This window comes from Podarcis pityusensis, assembly GCF_964106645.2.
Source record: "Podarcis pityusensis genome assembly, chromosome: 13".
Lineage (NCBI taxonomy): Eukaryota > Metazoa > Chordata > Lepidosauria > Squamata > Lacertidae > Podarcis > Podarcis pityusensis.
In genome coordinates, this window is record NC_138038.1 from 16,060,108 (window position 1) to 16,080,092 (window position 19,985).

At 42.9% G+C, this 19,985-nt stretch overlaps 2 protein-coding genes across 2 annotated transcripts in view; both read left to right on the plus strand.

Moving 5' to 3' along the window:
• LOC308460291 (uncharacterized protein) overlaps nt 1–19,985 on the plus strand; it is a 226,847-nt gene that overhangs the window by 74,856 nt on the left and 132,006 nt on the right. Inside the window, exon 14 of the mRNA XM_080976430.1 lies at nt 5,762–5,989. Within this exon, the coding sequence (XP_080832556.1) occupies nt 5,762–5,989 (228 nt within the window). The remainder of the gene's footprint in view (nt 1–5,761; nt 5,990–19,985) is intronic.
• Nucleotides 9,071–18,839, plus strand: LOC308460599 (vomeronasal type-2 receptor 26-like). Its single transcript, XM_080977185.1, has 6 exons — nt 9,071–10,452; nt 11,746–12,028; nt 12,807–13,655; nt 15,723–15,950; nt 17,022–17,148; nt 17,921–18,839. Exons 1-6 carry the CDS (start codon nt 10,214–10,216, stop codon nt 18,820–18,822), a joined length of 2,628 nt encoding a protein of 875 aa, XP_080833311.1. The 5' UTR covers nt 9,071–10,213; the 3' UTR covers nt 18,823–18,839.

Here is a 19,985-nt window from a genome sequence, read left to right on the forward strand (position 1 = left end):
CCCCAGTTTGTCAAGATTTGTTGTAGTGAAGATCAGAACAAGTGAGCTGGTATGTCTTTTAGGCTAGGAAGGTTCCCATTTCTTACCAGAAGAATGCCATAAAAGCAGGTTTCTTAAGAGCTCAACTGTTCAAGCAGCCAGAAATACAGTTGGCTAAATGCTGAGGTCAGAGGCAGATTGGTTCAGCTGCTAGGTACAATCTGTTAGTGAACTGGGCAAAAGTGGCTGTTCAGGGAATTTGGGCTGATGTAATAATTTTCAGAGACTGCTGTCAGCAACAGCATCTCTTGAATCTTTAGAAAGTGTTGCGTGCCAATGCCATGTGACCTTATCACTCCTTAATGGTCAATAACCAGACAAGACAGCAACATATAAATTGGGTTCAAATAGGCCAGAACCTTATTGATGACAAATGTGAATGGTTTGGCTATAGGCATTGGATATAGCCATTTCCCATCCCAGGCCATTGCTGGGAGTGCATCTAATGGTAACCACATCTGGGCACTTGGAGAAGTACTATTGCCCTAGCCCCCACCCGGGCAACTTGCAGATCCTTTTAACAAGATGCCCTTAAACCAGGAAGAGACTACAACCAGCCCACAAGCCAAGACTAACATTTACCCAAACTTCAGAAGCTGGTGTAGGCTTCTCGCTGCGAGAAGTGAAGTTACAGGGAACCAGGCAGAGGACCTTCTCGGTAGTGGCTCCTGCCCTATGGAACGTCCTCCCAGCGGATCTCAAGGCAACTATCTTACTTTTAAAAGACATCTGAAGGCAGCCCTGTTTAGGGAAGTTTTCAATGTTTAATGCTGTATTGTGTTTTTAAAGAGTGGCTGGGAAAACCCAGCCAGATGGGTAGGGTATGAATAATAAATTATTATTATTAACACCATCTCTTGAATCTTTAGATAGTGTTGTCAAGTATATGTATGACCCAAAAGTATCAGTATTCCCTTATTAGAGATAGAGGCAGGATTCAAATCAGTTCACATTTAAATGTGAACCTACCAAAATTAGCATGCTCTAAAAAGATAACAAAACCAAAACACAACTATTATTTGAAATTTATACAATGCATTCTTTTAGGGAAAATTGCTTTGCAGATATGTGTATACTAGGGAACTATTTGCAGTAGAATACAGAAGAATAATTCTGAAGCCCTTTTTAAAAATTGCATAGCATATTTTCCAAGGGTTCAGCATAAAATTCTCTTCACAGTGTGGTGGCAAGGAACTACCAGCATATTCTAGCTTTGGTGTTTGCTGTCAAGGAGATCAATGAGAACCCCAAGATCTTACCTAATATCACCCTGGGATTCCACATTTATGACAGTTACTTCAGTGAAAGGATGACTTACAGGGCCGCTCTGAACCTTCCCTCCACACTTGTCCCCAACTACAAGTGCCACACCCAGAAATATCTGATGGCAGCTATTGGGGGACTGGACTTTGATACCTCCCTCCAAATGGCAGATATTTTGGACATTTACAAGATCCCCCAGGTAAGATACCACCTTGGCGACTTCATACTTATTTACTATCCTATTTTCTATCCAGAAAGGTTTTGTACAGTAGAGGAGTTGTGACTGACAAAGGAGGGTAGTCCTTCCATCCACAAAAAGTGTTTCCAGTGAGCTTTGCTCAATTAAATTAAATGCCACCAAAACACACACCCTGTCATATAGTATTGAGCCATCAGCAGCATTTAAACATGTCTGCTCAAGTTGGGCATTCCTTTCTCCCTTCTTAAGCACAATGACCATTTTTATTTACTGGAGGTATGAGTAGTGTATGCTGCAGGCCTCCCCTGACTCCTCTAACTAGCTTGGTGTCTCAAGTTCAGTAGATGATGCCATCTCATTGACAGTGTTGCAGGAAGATTCAATGGCAGGTGCAATCAGTTTCCATCTCAGGCTGCAGAACGTCTTTGGCCAGACCTGACCTCACCCAAGTGTGAATGGTATGGGAGAAGGTAGCTCTTTAGATATATGAGTTTCAGACAATTTCTAGGGCTTTAATTGAGACTGGAAACAATCTGGCAATATCCTGGGAGCTGTTTTCTGTACTATTTGAATCTCCCCCCCCCCCAATACAGGCTTAAACTATATAATCCAACTGGAGGGGATACTGCATGGATTGGTGGAACATCTCTGCAACCCTAGAGCTCAATCCACAATCTTGTGGTGAACTTCTTTTGAATGTATGGGTGTCTGTCATGTGCTGGGAAATAGCATTATCCTATTTAGTCTTATCCACTGGCAAGTCATCACATCATTGAAAGGGTTAGCAGAGCACCTACAATGAATGTAGAAAGCCCTAGGATTAATCCCTGGCATCTCTGGGTAGGTCTGTAAAGGTCTCCTGCCACTCCATCTAGACGATACTGAGATAGATGGATCAGTGGTCTAACTCAGTAGTAGTCACTTTCCTGCATCTAGTCCTGCTTCCATCTGAGGCATTTAGCTGTGGGATGTTTTCCTTCCTAGCAGTAGCAGGAGGAGGCAGCAGCCGTAGTGGGCTGGGGGCAGGCAGCATCATGGATGGAGTACTTGAGCTAGAATTGATGTGACCTCTGCAAATCTCAGGATGCCTCCAGGCTGTCACTAGTTTTGTGTAGGATTCAACCACTCACCTCCCTTGAGTACCTATGCCTTCACTGGAGGTTTTTAAGCAGAGGTTGGATGGTCATCTGTCATGGATGCTTTAGTTGAGATTCCTTCCAACTCTACAATCCTATGATTGTATGATTCTGCATGGGTGAACTGGTGCTTTTGTGAGCAAAACTACACACACATAAACATACTCCAAAAAGTGATGGGAAAACGGCTTCCTTCCAAAAAGCAATTGGGAAATGCACTGGAAAGTGCCGGATAACATTTGCTAGATGCAACATTGTCTAGCCACCTCACAAATCATTCAACCTCTCTGCAAACTTTGTAGAAATAAATCAGGGTCCATAATGAATAAACAGAAAACCCGGAAATGCCATCAGGCCACTGGCTGCTGGCTTCTCATTCCTTGTCCAAGGGGGAGCGCTACAGCAGCACTCCAAATGCCATGCAGGAAGAAGGGAAGAGTGAAGTAAAAATAGATAGTCTTTGAATGGAGAGAAGGTACTGTGGTAGTGGGAGAGCAAAAAAAACATGCTTCCACTTTTCATTCTGCCAACTGGTGCCTCTCTCACCCAGTGGTGGAGTTTCATGCTCTGGCACTGGGGGATGGAGAGCAGGTGGGGGCAGGGCTGGCGTGCGTCCCGGGGGCATGGCACACCGCCCACAGGGGTGTGGTGCACATCCTGGGGGCGTGGCGCCCAGCACGGGCGGGGGGCAGCCGCAATGGCACCCCACTGGGATCGCGCTGCCAGGGGCGGTGTGCTCCCCCCGCACCCCTCTTCCTCCGCCAGTGCTCCCACCTTTGCCCCATAGCTTACTGACTGAAGACTGAAGCTGCTATCCTCAAAGCTGGAACTCAGACTATCAGGAGGCAGTTGTGCACACATTGTGGCACTTGAGTGGGATTCTGTGCATTAGTGGTTTGATAGATGTGTGGAAAGGAAGTTAAGACACCATGAAATGAGAAGCTGAAATGCAGTGATGAAGAAAAAGGGATGAAATGGAGAAAGAAAATGGAGGAGAGGAAAGTAGCAGTGCAGGAAACCAAGGACTACAAACTCAAGAAGGAAAAATGGGGGGGGGGAGAGGGAAAAAGGAATGCAAGGAAGTGGGCATGCGGGGGTGGCAGAGGATGAGGCAGAAGCTGAGAAGCTCCATGGAGGCAAGATCTGTTGCCCTTCCCAACTTTCTGGAACCTGCCTTCTTAAGACAACTGGCTCATTTCACCTTCTGTGTGGTCAGGCCCTCAATGGACATATGCAGTCTGTCTTCCACATTTACAGATTATGCTTCTTTATTTCCTTCTAGCTCACTTATGGCTCCTTTGCTCCAGAGGATGCTGATCAAAGCCAATCCACTTCCTTCTACAGGATGGTGTCAAATGAAGCCCATCAGTACACTGGGATTGTTGAGTTACTTCTCCACTTTGGATGGACGTGGGTTGGGTTGCTTGCTAGTGGAGACAGTGGAGAGAGATTTATTCAGACACTGAAACCTCTGCTCTACCAGAAAGGTATTTGCTTGGCCTTCTCAGAGACAACCCTGAAAACGACATATTTGGCTGAGTACTATGTCATGTATTTCCACTGGGTCCAAATTTATCAAGCTATTATGGAAAGTAAAGCCATGGTGGTGGTTGTCTATGGAGGAACAAGGTCCATGCTTGGCTTGCGATCAGTGGTAGCACTAGGTTTACTGGAAAATGTGACCAAAACCTCTGAGGGCAAGGTGTGGATTCTGACAGCACAGCTGGATTTTGCAGCATTAACCTATCAAATGAGCATGGATATGCAAGTCTTTCATGGTTCCCTCTCCTTTACATTTCATTCAAATGTGGTGCAAGGTTTCAAAGCCTTTCTTCAGGCACAAAATCCTTTTGAGGAAGATGGAAATGGGTTTGTCAAGCAGTTCTGGGCACAAGTATTTCTCTGTTCATTTCCAAACTCCAGTACAGAGGAGCAGGCCAGTGGAACCTGCACTAGAGAGGAGAAACTGGAAGATCTCCCTTCATCTGCATTTGTGATGAGCATAACTGGCCACAGCTACAGTCTCTATAATGCTGTCTATGCCACAGCACATGCTCTACATGCCATGTTCTTGTCCAGGACCAAATACAGGGCAGCAGTGGAAGGAGGGATGCAGGAGCTTCAGAAATTCCAGCCTTGGCAGGTAATTCTTTTCATGAGATACATTTTATTTGACCTGGGCAGTGGTACATAAAACAGTACAGTGGTACCTCAGGTTAAGTACTTAATTTGTTCCGGAGGTCTGTACTTAACCTGAAACTGTTCTTAACCTGAAGCACCACTTTAGCTAATGGGGCCTTCTGCTGCTGCCACGCTGCCAGAGCATGATTTCTGTTCTCATCCTGAAGCAAAGTTCTTAACCCGAGGTAATATTTCTGGGTTAGTCTGTGACCTGAAGCGCATGTAACCCGAGGTAACACTGTACCCTGAAAAAAATCAAGCTTCAATGTAAGACCATATTCTCCCCTTGTGTGCAGAGAAGCTGCTCATTAAGGACTAGCATAGTGAAATATCAGGCCACATTGCTTACAGCTATTAAGCAGGAGGACCCAATCCTGCACTATCCTGCTTTTTTGTGAGCAACTTCCTTTGTGTGCATGGCAAAACATGCAGCAACCAGAAGCATTGAAAGACACACTGTAAAACCTTAAAATATGCCCTTTCCAGTGAATTCCAGAAGATCCCACTTCCCTAGCACAAAAATTGATCACATGCTTAGCAGGTCCTACATGGTTTACTTACAAAACTCTTCAAAGTTCAAAGGTTTTTTGGAACACAGCATTCAGAAAAAAGTTGCAGAAGCAGAAGACATAGCTTGGTTACAAAATGGCAAAAGTTCCTAAACTTTTTATTGGTATAGAAAGTGGTAGTTTCAGACTACATTCTTTTCAGAAAGAAGTGGCTTCTTAAATCCATCTGGCTGTAAGGAACAGCTCAGAACTCTACTCAAACCAAATTCACACACAGAGTAAGCAGAACAGAAGGGGTTGTTGCCTTCCAAGGTAAGAGGAAGTGACTTAGGCCAAGCCTGTCAGGACACCTTAGTCTACAGCATTAAACCCTTTAGGTATGTATTACAAGACATTTGCATTACTTCAAAGTTACTCTTTTTCTTTCAATGCAGCTCCACCCCTTTCTTAGGAGTGTCTCCTTTAACAACTCTGCTGGGGAAACGGTATCTTTTAGTGCGAACAGGGAATTAGAAGCTGGCTTTGATATTACCAATCTGGTCACTTTTCCAAATAACTCCTTCATGAGAGTCAAGGTTGGAAGACTGGGTGGGGAGGCTGCCGCAGGCCAGGAATTCACCCTTGATGACAACAGAATGGTGTGGCACAGAAGCTTTCACCAGGTGAGGCATAATTCCTACATCCTTGAGAGATGGGAAAAGAGAATGTTATTCTACTTACATATCACCAGTCCAGCACATACCTGCCTTTCCAGCCAGATTCGAAACATTTTCCTCTGCACTGCTTAAGAATAATAGAATCTTAGAGTTGGAAGTCATCCGGAAAGTCATGTGGTCTGGGATACAGGAATCTCAACATAAGATGATCTGGCTGGCTCAGATCAATGCCCAACTAGTGCAGAATAATGCCATTGGCCAATCTTGTCCAGCATCTGGATATGCCATGTGGCTTTTGGCTTGGGGCTCTTTTCGTCCAAGTGCATTTCATGAGTCTGTTGGGAAGAAGCAGGTGTTTCCTGCTTGCAGTTCAAATGCATGATGGTTGAGAAGGAAGTAGGGGCTGTGAAGGTTTGTGGGTAGCTATTCTTTGTCACCAAGTGTAGAATGAGGAAAGGGACTTCTTAGATCAGAAAAGAATCAGCCCTCCTCAAGAAGGCTTGCCTGGCACCTCCCTACATATCTATAGGCACCAGGCAAAAACATTCCTCTTCTTCCAAGCCATTAGTGAATTAAACTATTTATGGTCCTTCAAACTGGGATGTTACTGTTTCTGTTTGTCATGCTTTCCCTTTTTATGTTTTTATAATGTAAACTGCCCTGTGGCATGGTATAATAAATAACTAAATAACTAAATAAATAAGGTTCTGAAAGTGGCCAACCAGATGCTTGTAGGAAACCCGCAAAGAGGACATGATCATAAGACCTCTCTCCCCTTTTGTGGTTTCCGACAACTGGTATTCAGCACCATACTGCCTCTGACCATTGAGTAAATGCATTCCCTCCACCAAGGATGGTAGCCTCTGATAGGTTTCTCTTCCATTAGTTTTTCCAATCATCTTTTAAAGTCAGCTAAGTTGATGCCCATCAATGTCTCCTGTAGAATTGAATCTCATAGTTTTAACTATACTGTGTGAAAAAGTGCCCCAATCAATCAAAAATTAACTTCATTGGATATCTCTGAGTTCTAGTATTATGAGGGAGGGAGAAAAGCTTTTCCTTACCCTCTTACCTATTATTATTTTTTTATTATTATAAATGTTTATTAGGATTTAAAATACAAATAGATATAATAAACAATGTAACATATATCTTAACATAATTTCACATCTTCTTTGGACTCCCTCACATCTCCCACTCCCACTTTCATCGTGATAACTTTTGCCAGCAATTTATCATCTTGTTTGTCTCTTACCTATTATTTACATGAGCAGGTTTCACCCCTTTCGCTATGTAACCCAAGTTGCCCTCCTGGTTCCAGGAAGGAGAAGAAGGAGGGGGAGCCATTCTGCTGCTATGATTGTGTTCCATGTGCTCAAGGCAAGATTTCATCCCATAAGGGTAAGAGGCACAGGATATATAATCTTCCAACCGTATGTCATGTTACAAGTTGAGGAAAAGGATAAATAAATTAGTGGTGATGTGTGCATTTTTGTACTTATTGTTTTAATGGAGAACAGCATTACAAATGTTTAGAGAAGTACACATTTTTAAGGGCATCTGTACTTTGGTCAATGTGTTTGCTCAAGGAGTGCAATGTAGATAGCCTTCTCATTCAAGTGGCATAAAAAAAAAATCCCCTCCATCCCTATTGACAGATAGCCCCCACAAAGGAATATGGACCATTCCCCAAAAAAAGAAATGGTTTGACGCCCATTATCTAATTTTTGTTACAGGGTAAGATACAGCAGGCAATTTTGAACTAAATGCACCAGTGATATGACTTCGTATGAGACACCTTCTTTAATTCAGGCAATAACAAATAAACATGTCTATGAATGATGCGTGATCGTACAACCGGGCGCGGTGGAATGCATTCAACCTAGTATGTGGGGGTAGAATGGGGCTGGGAATGGAACCCCTGTGCAAAAAGGTCATGGACTGTACCTGTTCTGAACAATAACAATGTGGTTTATGTGGAGTTAGCAAGCCATCACAGGACACCCCACATAACCCAACACAAAGGTTGAGGTGGGATTCTGATGCATCACTTTCAATCTGGTTACTCTAGAAATATCTGTGATAACTACAATTTAACCTTATGCGTTCAATACTCACAGCAGTAGTTGTCACTATCCTAACGTCTGAAATAAAAATGCATTACTTTTTCCCCAGACATGGAAGATTGCGTTGGGTGCCCCAAAGACCACTATCCAAACATGGAACAATCGCAATGCATTCCAAAGACCATCAGCTTCCTGTCTTTTAAAGAGCCTTTAGGGATGAGCTTAGCATTGATTGCTCTTTTTCTCTCTATCCTCACAGTGGTGGTCCTAGTCATCTTCATTAAACATCGGGACACACCCATTGTCAGAGCAAACAATCGGGACCTCACCTACACTCTCCTCATTTCACTCCTGCTCTGCTTCCTCTGCCCATTGATCTTCCTCAGCCCTCCAGAAAGAGTGAGCTGCCTGCTCCGACAAATGGCTTTTGGCCTTGTTTTCACAGTGACCGTTTCTTGTGTGCTGGCCAAGACTATCACGGTGGTTCTGGCCTTTGTGGCCACCAAACCAGGATCCAGAATGAGGAAATGGGTGGGGAAAAGACTTGGAAGTGCCATTGTGCTTTCTTGTTCTCTTATCGAAGCTGGCATTTGCACTGTGTGGTTAGGAACCTCTCCCCCATTCCCTGATTCTGACATGCACTCAGTGAAGAGAGAAATCATTTTAGGCTGCAACGAAGGGTCAGTTGCCCTGTTTTACTGTGTCCTGGGCTACATGGGCTTTTTGGCCATTATTAGCTTTGTTGTGGCCTTTTTTGCCAGGAAATTGCCTGAGAGTTTCAATGAGGCCAAATTCATCACCTTCAGCATGTTTTTGTTTTGTAGTGTTTGGATTTCCTTTGTTCCGGTCTACCTGAGCACCAAGGGGAAATACATGGTGGCTGTGGAGATCTTCTCCATCTTGGCCTCCAGTGCTGGGATACTGGGCTCCATCTTTGCTCCCAAATGCTACACCATTGTGTTGAGGCCGGATCTGAACAGCAAGGAGCAGTTAATAAAGAGGAAATAATAAATTATCCCATCATCTTTGTGGGGTTTTTCCCACCAAAATATGAGCAATGTAATCTCTCTTTATCCACCCCATTCAGTTATGTTGTGCCAGGCATAGCTCACTTTGGGATCGAAGTGGTAATCAGGCCTCTTGCTCTCCTTCACTTTACCTGAGAAGCACAACATTTTAGGTCTGAGCTGGTTTCCTCATACTCAGACCACCTGGTTCTTAGAAGCCTCCCTTGCATTCCTATATCAAGAATTTGGAACTTTCAGCATTGTAAATAAGCCTTGTTTTTCTGCCTGTGTTTTCTGACTGTTGTGTGGGAAAGCACATGAACTTTGCCTTCGAAGGGTTTATAAGTATTACCAGTTCTTAACTAAACAAATGTGTGGTCGTATTCTATGCTAAGGGAAGAGGGAGGTCATATTTTAAAGGTCTAGCAAACTATATTTCCCCACTTCAATTTGCTGCATATTTTGTGATTTAAAATCTCGGATGGAAATCTCTCACCAAAGAGTTTGTGCCCCAAACCTGGATCTTGGCATCCAGAGCATTCTCCTTTGTTGATACCTATTTTTCCTTCCTACCAACACAAACCACGTACAAAACTCAGCCCTTTTCACCATTCTTTTGTCTTGGCATAATTGTCATGAAACTAATGAACTGGTGTTCAGGTGGGAAATTTTGGGAGGTCAGATTAATCATTTGCACCGGTCAGCATTAATAAGAGACTGGCTAACTGTTCTTCTCTTCCTCATTGCTATTAATTCTGCATGCCCTTTTGTTGTCCCATAAACAGACAGAAACCACTTTGGATGAAAAATCAGAAGCGGGGGGGGGGGGGGGTTTGCTCATTTTATGAGAGCTTGTTATTACCTCACCTGTAATTATCACTCTCAGCATGTCTAAGTCTCCCTTGGATAATGTCTCAGTAGATTTCCAGGGAATACTAACCAATGTCAAAACATGGGTATTGTAACCTCTTCCTGGCATTCTTTACAAGGGAGAGGACAGAGGAAGAGGAAGGATTTTCGCTTTTCTTTCAATCAACTTGTAAAATAGGATTTTAATTTGTGAATTGTTAGAGAAGTGCTGTTCATGACAAGGCAGAATATTGTACTGAGTGGTTGTTAAGCAAGGTTCATGTGCTGGATGGAAATAAGGGTGTTTTATGGGAAAGAATATTTGCTTCAGTATGCTGCTGTTTATTGTGCCCCTTCTCTTTCATCTGCTACATTTGGTGTGCAATCAGACCACGAGTTGCACCATCCATGATCTGTCCAGCATTCCACATGAATACCACCTACCTGGTGATCTTATTGTTGGCGGACTTGCTTCCCACCTCCTTACTGCTTTTGATGAAGAAAACTTCAAAGAGAGGCTAACTATCCATCAACTTCTTAATAACTTGTAAAGAATTCAAATGTCAAGTAATCAGCTGATACTGAAATATCCCTCAGCTCTAACCAGGCCTATTTAGAAGCTAGTTCCACTGATTTCAGTGGAATTTACATCCAGGCAGATGGTGTGGGGGTATTTACAAAGCTGAGGAGTTGGCTTGGAAGAAGGGAGATGCAGATCTGAATGTGTCAGTGAGATGAGAGAGCCTGGTCTTGTTGATGTGTTCTCTCCTCCCCACAACCCACCAAACCTCTTCGAAGTAGAGGTTAACAAGAGAACTCACAGAGTAAACCTCCCTAGTTTAAGATGGAAAGCCCTTCTCTGTTCTTAATGCTCACCTCAGAAAGTCTCATGTGAGGGGTCTTAAAGGCTCACTTCTCCTTTGAGGTGGCACTCAAAGAGCCCCATATGTGCTCATCTAAATCAAGCTAGACAATTGTGTTTATAATTTATAGACAGGGCCTGGATCAGATATATTCAGACTGTATTCAGCTGAAGGTAGTGATCAGTGAAGAAATGTCAGTTAACTGTCAGTTGGGAGAAGTTCTGAGGGAGGTGTGTGTTCCAATTGAGCAGTAAAGATCAGGTTTTCTGGGAGGAAAATGTCAGGACTAGGGGAGGTCTGAATGAGCCCTACATTAAGCCAAAATGCTGCTCAGTTCATACCAGAAGAACACTATAAAAGCAGATTTCTTAAAGGAGCTCAGCTGTCCAAGTAGGCAGGAACATAATCTGAGGAGTTTGTCGGTCAGAGGAAAACTGTACCTAGCTGCTCAACTAATCTGTGTGTGAACTGGACAGGAGGGGAAGGCTTAGGGAAGTTGGTATGAGAAAAAGATTTAGATGCTGGTGTCCGCAAGAACATCTCTTCTATCTTCAAGAAGCCTTGTCAAGTATATGATGGATCCCAAAGTAAACATCAATATTCCATTATTGGAAAGGGGATAATTCTAATCAGTTCATATTTAAATATGAAACTACTAAAAAAAAATGTTCTTAAAATATATCAGAAATAAAACACAGACATCATTTGAATTTCACATTTCTCCGAATTGTTCAATGCAGTTCTCCAGCTAAACAATATAAACAAAAATGAATATTGGTGCATATATAAATGCATATATTAGAGTAAGTGGAATACAAGTGGAATACAATGCATTCCTGTGGGGAAATTCTTCTGCAGATATGCGGATATTAGGGCACAATTTGCACTAAGATACTGAGGATTCATACAGAAGCCCAGTTTTAAAGAATAATGCATAGGATATCCCCCAATGATACAGCATAAAATTCTTGTTTCAGTATTGTTCCAAAGAACTACCAGCATATTCTGGCCTTGGTATTTGCTGTCAAGGAGATCAACGAGAACCCAAAGATCTTACCCAATATTACACTGGGATTCCACATCTATGACAATTACTTTGATGAAAGGATGACCTACCAGGCTGCTCTGAAATTTCCCTCCACACTTATAGCCAACTACAAGTGCAACATCCAGAGACACCTGGTGGCAGTTATTGGGGGACTGGACTTTGATACCTCCATCTACCTGGCAAACATCTTGGGCATCTACAAGATTCCCCAGGTAAGATAATGCCTTGGGCATTTCACACTCATTCACCATGATATTTTCTATCCAGAAAGGATTTGTATAATAGAGAAATAGTTGTGAGAGACAAAGGAGAGTGATTCTGCCCTTCACAAAAAGTGTTCCCAGTGTGCTTTGCACAGTTAAATACAATGCATAGCATCAAATTGTCAGTGTATATGGATGAAGAGAAGGTAATGGGATGGTGGAAGAGTGCTCATCTCACCCCACTTCCTTGTCCACACACACCTAAAAACATGTATCCAAATTCCATTCTGCCGACTGACACCCTCTCACCTTTGCTCCATGGCCTACTAGTTGGAGACTGAAGCTGCTCTCTTGCAAAGTTGGAAGCCTGCCTATAAGGAGTCAGCTGCCCACACATTGTGGCACTTGATGGGGATTCTGTGTGTTAGTGATTTGAGAGAGGAAGGGAAGACGCCATGAAATCAGGAGCTGAAATGCTGCACTGAAGCAAAGCAAAAGAAACAGGGGAGAAGAAAGCAGCAACATAGGAAGGCATAGAGGAAAAAGTGGAGAAAGAAAAGGAGGAGGGAGGAGAGGGAAGCAGGAGTGCAGGAAACTGGGCGTGCAGGGGTGGCAAAGAAGGAGGTGGAGTCTGAGAAACACAGGGTGCAATCTGCCACCCCCCCAGCTTTCTGGAACCTGCCTTCTTAAGGCAACTGGCTCATTTTGCCTCCTGGGTGGGAAGGCCCTGGATGCACATACCTAGTCTATTTGCAATAATAGATGATGCTCCTTTATTTCCCTTTAGCTCACTTATGGCTCCTTTGCTCCAGAGGATGCTGATCAAAGCCAATCCACTTCCTTCTACGGGATGGTGCCCAATGAAGCCCATCAGCACACTGGGATTGTTGAGTTACTTCTGCACTTTGGTTGGACATGGGTTGGGTTGCTTGCTGCAGAAAGTGGAGAGAGATTTATTCAGACCCTGAAACCTCTGCTCTCCCAGAAAGGCATTTGCTTGGCCTTCTCAGAGACAAACCTGAAAACGACACATTTGGCTGCGTACTATGCCATGTATTTCCAGCTGATCCAAATTTATCAAGCTATTCTGGAAAGTAAAGCCATGGTGGTGGTTGTTTATGGAGGAACCAAGTCCATGCTTACATTGCGAACAATGGTAGCACTAGGTGAAATGGAAATCGTGACCAAGATATCTGTCGGCAAGGTGTGGATTCTGACAGCACAACTGGATTTCACAGCATTGAGCCATCAAATGAACTGGGATATGCAAGCCTTCCAGGGTTCCCTCTCCTTTGCAGTTCATTCAAATGTGGTACAAGGATTCAAATTCTTTCTTGAGGCACAAAATCCTTTTGAGGCAAATGGAAATGGCTTTGTCAAGCAGATCTGGGCACAAGTATTTCTCTGTTCATTTCCAAACTCCAGTACAGAGGAGCAGGCCAGTGGAACCTGCACTGGAGAGGAGAAGCTGGAGAATCTCCCTTCGTCTGCTTTTGAGATGACCATGTCTGGCCACAGCTACAGTCTCTATACTGCTGTCTATGCCATAGCACATGCTCTACATGCCATGTTCTTGTCCAGGACCAAATACAGGGCAGCGGTGGAAGGAGGGATGCAGGAGCTTCAGCCTTGGCAGGTAATGCCTATCATGGGATATACTTTATTAGATGTAGGCAGTGATATGTAAAACAGTACCCTGAAAAAATTCAAACTCCACATTCTCCGCTTCTGTGCAGAGAAGCTGCTCATTAAGGACTAGCACAGTGAAGTATCAGACCATCTTGCTTTAAAAAAAATTATTTGTTTTTACAAATTCATTTACATGCATAATATTATTACAAATATTAAAACTTGCACAAGATTCTTCTGAATCTCAAGCTTTCCCTCCTCCCCTCCATGGATTCTTTAAATAACTTTTTAAACTGCATATTATAAATCCATCTAATTTATCACCCTTCATTGTGTCCAAGTCCTATGTATCATTGCAAGAGTTATTTAAAGTCTGCCAACGAGTTCAAGCATTTACAGTGGTCTTTCAAGTACAATATATATTTGTCCCATTCTTTGCTGAAGTTTTGATCCTCCTGAGTTATGATTTTCCTGGTTAATCTTGCCATCTCTGCATAGCCCAATAGTTTCATCTGCCAGTCTGCCCTAGTAGGTATCTTGTCGTCTTTCCATCTCTGGGCAAGAAGCATCCTTGCAGCTGTTGTAGCATACATAAACTGTCTTTTCAGTTCCTTCGGTATCTCTGCACCTACAATTCCTAACAAAAAGCCTTCTGGTTTTTTTTAACAATAGTTATTTTAAACCTTTTTTAAAAAATTCATTGTATATCATTTCCCAGAATTCCTTTATCACTTTACAATTCCACCACATATGATAAAAGGTGCCCTCCTTTTCCTTACATTTTTGCTAATTTCCTCGGCAATACATCATTTCCATATAATTTACTTTTAAAGTATAACACGCCGCAAATTTCAAATCCCCTCTCCATAGTTTTTCCCATGCTGCAAACTGTATATTATACCCAAAGTTTCCTGCCCACTGAATCATAACCGATTTACCGTATTTTTCGCTCCATAGGGTGCACTGGACCATAAGGCGCACCTAGTTTTTAGGGAGGGAAATAAAGAAAAAAAATCTTATCCCCCCCCGACCCAAATAGCAGCGGACAGGCTTCTGGGGCTGTCAGGGGAAGTCCGGGTTCGCTGCCTTGGCTTTGTTTTTTAGCCGCGCCCAACATCTCCCAGCTAGAGAGGTTGTGCACGGCTTTGGCAGAAGCCAAGGCAGCGAGTGGGATGGATCCCGCTCGCTGCCTTGGCTTTGTTTTTAGCCGCGGGGCTGGGGCGGGGGAAGCCCGAGCTTCCCCCGACCCCAGCCCCCAGAACAGGTTGGGGGAGCTGCGGCAAGGTTGCGTGCAGCCTTGCCTCGACTCCCGGAGCTTGCGGGGCTGGTGGGGGAAGCCCAGGTTCCCCTCCCCCCAGCCCCAGGGACCACACATTCGCTCCATAAGACGCACAGACATTTCCCCTTAGTTTTTAAGAGGAAAAAAGTGTGTCTTATGGAGCGAAAAATACGGTAACTTCTTCATCTTTAGTAAATCAGTCCAATAACAATTTATACATTTTAGAAAATAATTTCACATTATTTCCCAACCATTCTTTCTCAAACCTTGATAGTTAGTAGCGAAACCTTTTCTTTTGTCTATTTTAAAGAAATCATTCAGCAGGTCATACTGTAACCAATCTGTTAAAAGGTCTCTTATGTCCTCATTCTTTTTTCAATTTCAGCTCAATATAGCTCTCTGTAATAACAAACTGTTTCCTTATATCTTTTGGATTGTCTACTATTTTCCCTTCTACTTTCAGTTTATTTATTACATTTTCACTCTCTTTTTTCTTTAACTGCCATGCCAGCAATTTCCCTGGCTTGGGTTATGGTCCGAAAGTGTCCTAAGTTGTATCTCTGTTTTTTCTTAAATCCATGTGGCTGTAGGGAGCAGGTCAGAACTCCACACACACCAAATTCACATTTAGAGTGAGCAGAACAAATGGCTTTGTTGCCCATTTCCTTCCAAGGTAAGAGGAAGTGACTTAGGCCAAGCCTGTCAGGACACCTTAGTCTACAGCGTTAAACCCTTTATGTATGTATTACAAGACATTTGCATTACTTCAAAGTTACTCTTTTTCTTTCAATGCAGCTCCACCCCTTTTTTAGGAGTGTCTCCTTTAACAACTCTGCTGGGGAAACGGTATCTTTTAGTGCGAACAGGGAAGTAGAAGCTGGCTTTGATATTACCAACCTGGTCACTTTCCCAAATAACTCCTTCATGAGAGTCAAAGTTGGAAGGGTAGGTGGGGAGGCTGCCACAGGCCAGGAATTCACCCTTGATGACAACAGAATGGTGTGGCACAGAAGCTTTCACCAGGTGAGGCATAATTCCTACATCTATGAGAGATGGGAAAAGAGAATGTTATTCTACTTACATATCACCAGTCCAGCACATACCTGCCTTTCCAGCCAGATTCGTAACATTTTCCTCTGCACTGCTTAAGAATAATAGAATCTTAGAGTTGGAAGTCATCCTGAAAGTCATGTGGTCCGGGATACAGGAATCTCAACATAAGATGATCTTGCTGGCTCAGATCAATGCCCAACTAGTGCAGAATAATGCCATTGGCCAATCTTGTCCAGCATCTGGATATGGCATGTGGCTTTTGGCTTGGGGCTCTTTTCGTCCAAGTACATTTCATGAGTCTGTTGGGAAGAAGCAGGTGTTTCCTGCTTGCAGTTCAAATGCATGATGGTTGAGAAGGAAGTAGGGGCTGTGAAGGTTTGTGGGTAGCTATTCTTTGTCACCAAGTGTAGAATGAGGAAAGGGACTTCTTAGATCGGAAAAGAATCAGCCCTCCTCAAGAAGGCTTGCCTGGCACCTCCCTACATATCTATAGGCACCAGGCAAAAACATTCCTCTTCTTCCAAGCCATTAGTGAATTAAACTATTTATGGTCTTTCAAACTGGGATGCTGCTGATTGTGTTTGTCATGCTTTCCCTTTTTATGTTTTTATAATGTAAACTGCCCTGTGGCATGGTATAATAAATAAATAAATAACTAAATAAATAAGGTTCTGAAAGTGGCCAACCAGACGCTTGTAGGACATGATCATAGGACCTCTCTCCCCTTTTGTGGTTTCTGACAACTGGTATTCAGCACCATACTTCCTCTGACCATTGAGTAAATGCATTCCCTCCACCAAGGATGGTAGCCTCTGATAGGCTTCTCTTCCATTAGTTTTTCCAATCATCTTTCAAAGTCAGCCAAGTTGATGCCCATCACTTTCTCTTGTAGAATTCTATCTCATAGTTTTAGCTATACTGTGTGAAAAGGTGCCCCAATCAATCAAAAATTAACTTCATTTTTTATCTCTGAGTTCTAGTATTATGACAGAGGGAGAAAAAGCTTTTCCTTACCCTCTTCCCCATTATTTACATGAGCAGGTTTCACCCCTTTCGCTATGTAACCCAAGTTGCCCTCCTGGTTCCAGGAAGGAGAAGAAGGAGGGGGAGCCATTCTGCTGCTATGATTGTGCTCCATGTCCTCAAGGCAAGATTTCATCCCAGAAGGGTAAGAGACACAGGATATATAATTTTCCAACCGTATGTCATGTTAGAAGTTGAGGAGAAGGATAAATCAATCAATGGTGATATGTGCGTTTTTTAATGTATTGTTTGAATGGAGAACTGCATTACAAATGTTTAGAGAAGTTCACATTTTTAAGGGCATCTGTACTTTGGTCAATGTGTTGGTTCAAGGAGGGCAATGTAGATAGCGTTCTCATTCAAGTGGCATAAAAACCAATTTTCTCCTCCATACCTATTGACAGATAGCCCCCATAAAGGAATATGGACCATTTCCTAAAAAGAATCGTTTTGTGACCCATGATCTAATCTTCGTTACAGATTAAAATATAGCAGGGAATTTTGAACTCAATGCACTAGTGATATGACTTCTTATGAGACACCTTCTTTAATTCAGGCAATAACAAATAAACATGTCTATGAATGATACGTGATCATACACCCGGGCGCGGTGGAATGCGTTCAACCTAGTATGTGGGGGTGTAATGGGGCTGGGAATGGAACCCCTGTGTAAAATGGTCATGGACTGTACCTGTTCTGGACAATAACAATGTGGTTTATGGGAAGTTAGCAAGCCATCACAGGACACCCCACATAACCCAACACAAAGGTTGAGGTAGGGTTCTTAGGCATCACTTTCAGTTTGGTTACTATGGAAATATCTGTGATAACTCTAATTTAACATTAAGTGTTCCATACTCACAGCATGTTGTTACTATCCTAACAACTGAAATCTAAACGCATTATGTTCTTTCCAGACATGGAAGATTGCGTTGGGTGCCCCGAAGATCACTATCCACACAGAGACCAATCGCAATGCATTCCAAAGACCATCAGTTTCCTGTCTGTTAAAGAGCCTCTGGGGATGAGCTTAGCATTGTTGGCTCTTTCTCTCTTTCTCTTCACAATATTAGTCCTTGCCATCTTCATTAAACATCAGGACACACCCATTGTCAGAGCAAACAATCGGGACCTCACCTACACTCTGCTCACTTTCCTCCTGCTCTGCTTCCTCTGCCCATTGATCTTCCTCAGCCCTCCAGAAAGAGTAAGCTGCCTGCTCCGACAAATGGCTTTTGGCCTTGTTTTCACAGTGACTGTTTCTTGTGTTCTGGCCAAGACTATCATGGTGGTTCTGGCCTTTGTGGCCACCAAACCAGGATCCAGAATGAGGAAGTGGGTGGGGAAAAGACTGGCAAGCTCCATTGTGATTTCTTGTTCCCTTATCCAAGCAGGTATTTGCAGTGTGTGGTTAGGAATCTTTCCCCCATTTCCTGATTCTGACATGCACTCAATGATGAGAGAAATCATTCTAGGCTGCAATGAAGGGTCAGTTGCCCTGTTTTACTGTGTCCTGGGCTACATGGGCTTTTTGGCCATTGTCAGCTTTGTTGTGGCATTTTTTGCCAGGAAATTGCCTGAGAGCTTCAATGAGGCCAAATTCATCACCTTCAGCATGTTGTTGTTTTGTAGTGTTTGGATCTCCTTTGTTCCGGTCTACCTGAGCACCAAGGGGAAATACATGGTGGCTGTGGAGATCTTCTCCATCTTGGCCTCCAGTGCTGGCTTACTGGGCTCCATCTTTGCTCCCAAATGCTACATCGTTTTGTTGAGGCCTGATCTGAACAGCAAGGAACATTTAATAAAAAGGAAGTTGTAAATTATATCATCATCTTTGTTTTGTTTTTTGTACCATTATATAAATCAAAATAAACTCTCTTCATTCTTATCATATAATTATGTTGCATTTCATCTGTTACAATTCCTACCTGCAGGTCCTTTAAAAATCCTTTGGAGTCTCTGAGACAGGGGTCCCCAACCTTGTCATTGATACCACATAATATTGAGGCCTAACTAGAACACCAAAGTGTAATTAATTAGAAATTAAATGTAAGAATACCGTTTATTGGGAGTCTTGTATATTTATCTAGTTATAGCTAGCTTCTCATTCCTTTCTGGGTGATTATCTAGTAAGTAAAGTTTCAGTTGAGCTGCTATATATTTTCAGCCAGAATTCACAAGAATTCAGTTCTGGCATCTTTCACATAGGCACTATTGCCATTATAATAGAATGGGAAGGTATTCATGATGTGTTCTGGCACATCTTTTTCTAGAAAAATAACACTTGCTTCTGTCATGTCAATAGTTGTGGGCAATATTTGCTATTTCAGGGATTAGTGTTTACTTAAAACTCAATGTGTAACAATTGTGGTATTTTTAATGGGCATATTGTTATAAGATATCAGTATTTTCATCCCTCCCATTGCAAGGATCACCTGATCCTATTGTTTTACTTTCATACTGTGAGAAAGGAGGGGGCAGAGGCTACTCTTCGAGACTTCCATCTCTGGTACTGTTGTTCTTTTTCTTTGATCTGTCTTGCAAAGAGAAAGGATGACTGTATGAGTGCTGCTCCTCTCATACATAATTATGTTCTTTTATTTGATTAACTGGTAGAAATAAATTAGGTATGCTGCAATACCTCCGCAGCTTTGCTTCTGTTTACTCTGCTGAGTTTGGGTGCTCACATGAGCAGATGAGTCCACAGCACCAGGACCTGCTCCTCGGGAATGCAGTGTTGGTGTTCCTGTGTTCCTGTGATCGGAAGGTCAGAGAAGGTGCTCTGATAGCCCAGCCCATGCAGGCGCTGAAGACGTGGGCTGATTGTGGGCGTACTGAAAGTAGGCCCACCATATTGCTCTATGGGATGCAGGTTGCTAGGAGGACTACAAGATTTATTAATATCACTAATGAATGGAAACTATGCAACATAAAAATAACGGGTGTGTAATCTGCACCACCCCATTGGTTCTAGGCCCAAAA

Excerpts from the sequence above, each read along its gene's own strand:
- LOC308460599 (XM_080977185.1), top strand. The coding sequence starts at position 10,214 with ATGGGAAAGAATATTTGCTTCAGTATGCTGCTGTTTATTGTGCCCCTT. Across the intron at positions 12,029-12,806 it reads GCATCTACAAGATTCCCCAG|CTCACTTATGGCTCCTTTGC; the intron begins GTAAGATAATGC and ends ATTTCCCTTTAG. Across the intron at positions 15,951-17,021 it reads GGCACAGAAGCTTTCACCAG|GTTTCACCCCTTTCGCTATG; the intron begins GTGAGGCATAAT and ends TTACATGAGCAG.